At 39.5% G+C, this 6560-nt stretch overlaps 1 protein-coding gene across 1 annotated transcript; it reads left to right on the top strand.

Moving 5' to 3' along the window:
• The first annotated feature begins 628 nt into the window (after positions 1 to 628).
• Positions 629 to 5447, top strand: LOC121544842 (homeobox protein SIX6-like). The gene is made up of 2 exons (XM_041855036.2): positions 629 to 1588; positions 2826 to 5447. Exons 1-2 carry the CDS (start codon positions 1017 to 1019, stop codon positions 2986 to 2988), a joined length of 735 nt encoding a protein of 244 aa, XP_041710970.1. The 5' UTR covers positions 629 to 1016; the 3' UTR covers positions 2989 to 5447.
• The last annotated feature ends 1113 nt before the right edge of the window (positions 5448 to 6560 follow it).

The following is a 6560-nucleotide window of genomic DNA, read 5'->3' as shown; positions in this document are numbered from 1 at the left end:
TGTTTAGTAAATCACGTCTCGTTGATGGAGGGTAGTGTGCAGTGTGTAAATAAAAAAGCAATGTAGCAGCAGTGTTTTATTAGAAGAAGCAGATGTGAATAAAATCAGTCAAATGTGACAGCGTATCAAATAAAGGCTTTGAAATTGTCGATCGATGTACGTTATCAGTAGGACCGAATTTGAAGTGAATCAGTCCAATTGTTGTTGCATAAAATCCTAGACTGAACATCGCATGTTTTTGATGATCAAATGAGTCCAAAAATTCTAGCGCGTGGATGAATGGGCTCGATTTTCAGTCTGCATTAGCCACACAACCATTCAAGAAGATGCATTGCTATTCTAGTCTCCGAACATTCGTTCTCTGTTGTTTTTATTCCTTATTTTGAGAATTTTAAAAACGGTATGCTTTATGATCATATATGTCGTGCCTGCTGCTAGGATGTTATTTTCCAATGAAAGAAATAAACGTTTGTTGAACATATTGCGTTTTATTTGACTCGTCGCTTTTCTTCTTCACAGCTATGACTTACAAAGGAGAGGATGTAGGAAAACATGGAATCCAATTAAAGGTTTGAAGACAAAAAGCTAAGGTCAAAATGTTTACATTCTAAGAAGGCGCTGTCGAGCACTGGGAGGTGCTGAAATCTCTTAGTGGCCCTTTCGGCGTGATTGGTAAACTTGACAGTTACTGACGGGCATCCATGGCAACCACGAAACCAATCTGCCAAGTCCAATAGAAAATCAGCAGAGGGGCTGACTGTCTTTTCCCCCTTCAAAATACATCTCGGTTCTAGTTTTTATACTCTTGTACTTTCAACCTACCAAGTTCACCAGCCTATTGCTGCAGTAGCCAGTCAGAGGGCATCGTTCCTCAGTGTTTTTAACCGTTGATCTGTTAACTTCAGGATTGCCTTTTTGTCTGGATCCGACTCACAGAGAGCGAGAGGGAGAGAAGGATAAGCGCGAGAGGGGAGCGTGTGATTGAGAGAGAGACGGAGAGGAAACGAGAAGCCTCCATGTTTCAGCTGCCTATCTTGAATTTTAGCCCCCAGCAGGTTGCGGGGGTTTGCGAGACCCTGGAAGAGAGCGGGGACATTGAGCGCCTCGGTCGCTTCCTCTGGTCTCTGCCCGTCGCCCCCGCAGCCTGCGAGGTCCTCAACAAGAATGAGTCGGTGCTTAGGGCGCGGGCCATCGTGGCCTACCACACCGGGAATTTCCGAGAACTTTACCACATCCTGGAGAACCACAAGTTCACCAAAGAGTCTCACACTAAACTACAGGCCCTGTGGCTGGAGGCGCACTACCAAGAGGCAGAGAAGCTGCGGGGCCGCCCGCTAGGTCCAGTGGACAAATACAGGGTGCGGAAGAAGTTCCCTCTACCCAGAACGATATGGGACGGAGAGCAAAAGACCCACTGCTTCAAGGAGAGAACCCGACATTTGTTGCGAGAATGGTACTTGCAGGACCCTTACCCGAACCCGAGCAAAAAGAGGGAGCTCGCGCAGGCTACTGGACTTACTCCCACACAAGTCGGAAACTGGTTCAAAAATCGTAGACAAAGGGATAGAGCGGCGGCTGCGAAAAATAGGTATGTATGCTGCAGTCTGTAGCCTACCTTTGTATTTTATCAACGATGGTCTGAGGTTGTTACAACATTTATTGTACATTTTTTAACAAAAATGACCCTGCATTGTGACTGCATCGCAGTCAGCCTATGCACTTGCAGCAATTATTCGGGCAAAAATGTACATCTAATTGTTTGAATTAGGTTATGTTGTTTTGAGTAAACATTGAAATAGAGTTGACTATAATATATAAAATGTCTACCCTATAGTTCAGTTACCTTTGTTCATAAATAATCTCAACGGAAATGACACCATAAACGCTGTAGCCTGTTGAAATTAAACAAAATGTATGACAAACTCCATTGTGAGACTAGCCCTTGTCATTTTCATTGCAAAGTTGACAATATAGATTTGCCAATAATGGCTACCCCAAATATCATAACACAGAACGAACCATAACAGTGTAAATACGATCACAGAATTTCCCAAATTGACCATTATCTATGGTAGCCTATATCCTTCCCAGGAGCAAAACTGGTCAAGCATATAGGGCTATAGGCTACTCCCCGAGTCAGTGTCTCAATAATTCCGTTCAGATTATCCGTATTTTTCCACAATGCATTTTGTTTGTATTGACAGCTGTCTGTGTAGGCCTACGTCTTTAAACATAATTTAACAACACACATGCAATATGTCTGAAACATTTTATTTTATTTTACATTTTTCACATTTTAGATTTTAGTAGACGCTCTTATCCAGAGCGATTTACAGTTAGTGAGTGCATACATTTTCATACTGGCCCCCCGTGGGAATCGAACCCACAACCCTGGCGTTGCAAACGCCATGCTCTACCAACTGAGCTACACTCATTGAAAGACAGAAATACAGGAGCCCTCCGATATATTATTTGTTAAATCATATCTAATGTAATTTGTGCTGATCAACTCATGAAGGTAGCAGGTGTATTGAATAAATCTAAATTATTTCCTTTTAAGAAGATATTGGAGTTACAAGGCTAGTCTGTCTATCTATAAAGTGTGCTCAATCCATAAAATGGGCTGGGGTTACTGTGTGTTGCTTGTGTTTGTGTGTTTACTATCATAAAATTGCATTTTTGGGCTCCTAGTCTGGCACTTTTGCATCGGATTGCTGGGCTACAGCAATAATTATGTTTCAATTAAGGATTTACTTTGACAGAACTTATTCGTATTGGATTGTGGTTAATTCTAGTTTGCCCCTCAACGTCTGTCTTTTACCCAGGCTACAGCAAGGGATGTCCCAAGGCTCGGTTCGGTCTTTGGCAGATGATGATGGAACCGTCGATCGACTCGGTCCCGCCTCCAGTCCCGAGGCAAGTCTGTCAAGCAAAGCCGCCACCTCGGCTATCTCTATCACTTCCAGCGACAGCGAATGTGACATCTAATGGCGCACAAGGCAGTCCAGAGGAGGAAGAGGATAAATTGACAGGAGATAAATGAAGGAGATCCTGAAAGACAATCTAACATAAAAACAGTCATAGTGCCTGCGTTTGAATTGAAAGAAACTGTTCTTCTTTGATGACTGCCAAAACATGAGGGTTCTGACGGAATGCCCTGTCTTAAAGCTATAGCCTGCTTTCATTTTGTTTTCGTTTTCAACTATGGATGACTGAAGCTAATACAAGCTGATAGAAAATGTAAAGAAAAAACATATTCATATTCACGATCCCTTTTTAGGGAGGACTAATAAACCAATGCCTCAAGATGAAAAAAAAAAAAAAAAAGGAAAAAAGGAGAAGACATTTGAGCGCCTAACCTGCTATTTTCTGTGGGTATTTCATGTTGAAAAGACGCTGTAATATTTTTTACTTTACTTTTAAAGTTTTATAAATAATGTTTATTTACTTATTTAAATGATTGGCGCTGTTAAAATTTGATATTATTTTGCTTGGTGTTTTTAATATTTACCTTGTCCACAGGTGAACCCGTTGAGCATGTGCGCTTTAGTGAACATGCGTTTCAATAAAAAAGACAAAAAAGTAGCCGAAAGAAACCTAATAAAACAATTGTTGATCAAAAGAACAAAACATCAGTATTTTTATTTTCAGATATTGAGAATGGTGTTTGTAGTTATTGTATTACTCGATTATTAGCCTACTTGATATTATTATCGAGTAGCGCCTAATTTGGCATGATCAATTAGATGATATTTTGGGGGTTTGGAAAGATATTTAGAATATGATATATGTGTGACAGACTATTTCAAATATTGTCCTATGACAGGCCTATAGTGTGATGCAGCCAACTGTATTATGTTGTGCCTCTGCATTGGCCTGATGGAGTGGTCTATATATCTGAGTATTTAGACATGTTAATAAGTAGGCTACTTAACTACCACATATCTTGATATGTGTGTGGACTCTTGAGTGAGAAAAATGAGTTTCTTCTTTATAATGCCACACTTTGTGCCCTGACACGTCCTCGACGTAATTGGACAACATGCTTCGCGTCATGTAATGCGGCATGACAGCGAGAGGTCAGAGAAAGGCCGTCTCACAAAATGAGATGGTCTCGGAGTCCCGGAGTAAAAACAAATAGGCCTACACAACACCAGAATATGAAATGCGCTCTGGCTGACTGATGAGTAGTAGCCAATAGAAATAGGTATTGGCCATTTTATTATTTAAAATCAAAGATGATTTTAAAACCTATCACATAGGCTATAGGCATCGATTTATGGATGATAGGCTAAAACGTTTCCTAGAATTGAATCTGCAAGCGACAGGTTACTGTTCGATCGTGGATCTGAGCCATTTTTCCTTTATCGTAGAATTAATGTTTGATAGCCTAATGTCTGCCACGATTAGGCCTATTGCCGATTTTCTTATGAGAGTCTACAAGGTTGATAGCATACAACATATTTCATGTTTCAGGTATTTGAGTATGGTCTGTTATTTTTATTTGGTCATTAATGGTTCAGTTAAACATATGACGTGTTTAGGGGTATAGGCAGAAATGCTTGAAGCAGACCATGTTATGGTGGGCTGAAAAACGCAATGGCTATGATACATGTAGTTGTATGATGTTATGATCAGACGTGATGCAGTTTTTATTTTGTGATAGGGTTTAGCCTACCCACCTATAGATAGGCCCTTAGTGTTTTTTATATATATATATTTTTTTTTGCATGACGGTTTAGGCTAGTATTTACAACTAGCACACATCCCTGCCTATGATGAATATATGCCTAATTAATTTTCTATTGGAACGTAAAGATGAGGGTAAACCGTGCATACACATGCGTTTAAACTGTTCGGTCCCTCTTTATATGCGCTCACAGGATGTCAGCCCAAATGAGCAACGAAAATGAGAAGTAGGCTACTGTTTTTTCAACGGCTCCAGAGTTCTGGTTTTGGACAAACACCTGGGTTTTCATCCAATTTGCAATTAATTACAGTAGCCAGTGAAAAGGACAAGCTGTATTTCTCCAAACATCTTTCAGCTGGAAAAACACAGAAAGCCAATGCAGTGTTTCGGGTTTTGGATAAAAAGAGAGAGGAATAAAAAGAGAGAGGAAGCAAGTGAGGGGAAGAAAGGGGGGGCTTTGAGTTTCTTTCAAATCATGGGGACAAAATGGCTGAATATTTCCGTTTCTATTGAAAATCAGGGCAACTAGGGGCCACACATGAAAAAGTCTTTTTAGCAGTCAATAAAGTTGTCAGCGGTAATCAGCACTAATGATGCGGTCTACGGTCCCGCGCAAACAAAGGGGCGCTCCCAATGTTTTGTGAGTGGAAGCAACACGAGTTTGTTCCCCTTCAAAGAATGAACTGCTGTCATGGTATAGTCTGCCAGCCTGGGTACGGAAGTCAGAATTTTTGTAAAGTGTGTGTGTTTGTGTGTTCGAGAGGTGTGGGGGGCTATCTGGGGCAGCTGCTGCAATGTGAATTCGCGAGTAGGGCGATTAAAAGGATTTAGCCTAATTACCAATTTATGACTTGTACGTTTGCAACAGTCATAACTAGTTAATTATGCTCCAATAAACATTTTGAATAATGAAGAAAAGGCCTTTCCGTTTTGTACAATATGATAATAATATGTTGGATATATAACCATTGAATCGGGCGAAATTTCTATAACCTTTAATTTACTATTTTTCCTTAGACCTTCAGCACTTTTATATCTTGGTAACATGATATCTTCTGGATTTTTGTGTACTTTGTAATCTATATATAAAAATTAAAGCAGATGGGACTCCAATTTCAATGCATGTGTCAACCATAATTTGAAAGAAGGTTCTCTTTCTCTTGAACTCCAATCCCTCTATGCTGTTGAGTCTTTATGATCGAATCTGTCAAAGCAGTTCAGCAGTGATACACATTGTGATGCGAGCTGGTGTCAGCACTAACAGTGGGCTATGTCTATGTGGGCTATTTCTCCTGCAGCAGTTACATGATAGTGTCTGGCTATTTACCACATTAGCCTGTATGTCTACACGCTTGTCTTGAACTGATTCTTAATTATAACTAATCAATGTTAGTTTATCACTAGGTTATTTTATGCATATTTCTTCCAACGGTGATAGTAGTCTAAGTAAGACCATGTAGCCTTATAATGGCCTACAGCTAATGTCTGCATTATTTTACTCCACTCTGCCTCCTGATTTTTATATTAAATCCCCTGGTTTTAGGCTTCTTTTTTAATTAACACGTTATAGGCTATGCTATAGCCTAGGTATGGTCCTGTGAAAAACATATTCAAAATATTATATTATTATTATTATTATTATTATTATTATTATTATTATTATTATTATTATTATTATTATTATTATTATTATTATCAGCTGTAGTAGGCCTAAGTAATAAGAGACAATTCCAAAATCTAGGCTATGATTTTCGTAAAACAGACTTAATAGCCTAACTTGTCATAGAGTGGACCATTCACCTCTTGCCTGAGTTTTTCCTGTTTTCTCCAAAGCGCATGAGGTCATTAAATTAAGGAGAAACATAAGTGC

This window comes from Coregonus clupeaformis, chromosome 29 (assembly GCF_020615455.1).
Source record: "Coregonus clupeaformis isolate EN_2021a chromosome 29, ASM2061545v1, whole genome shotgun sequence".
Classification (NCBI taxonomy): domain Eukaryota; kingdom Metazoa; phylum Chordata; class Actinopteri; order Salmoniformes; family Salmonidae; genus Coregonus; species Coregonus clupeaformis.
This window is presented reverse-complemented; position numbering and strand designations above follow the sequence as displayed.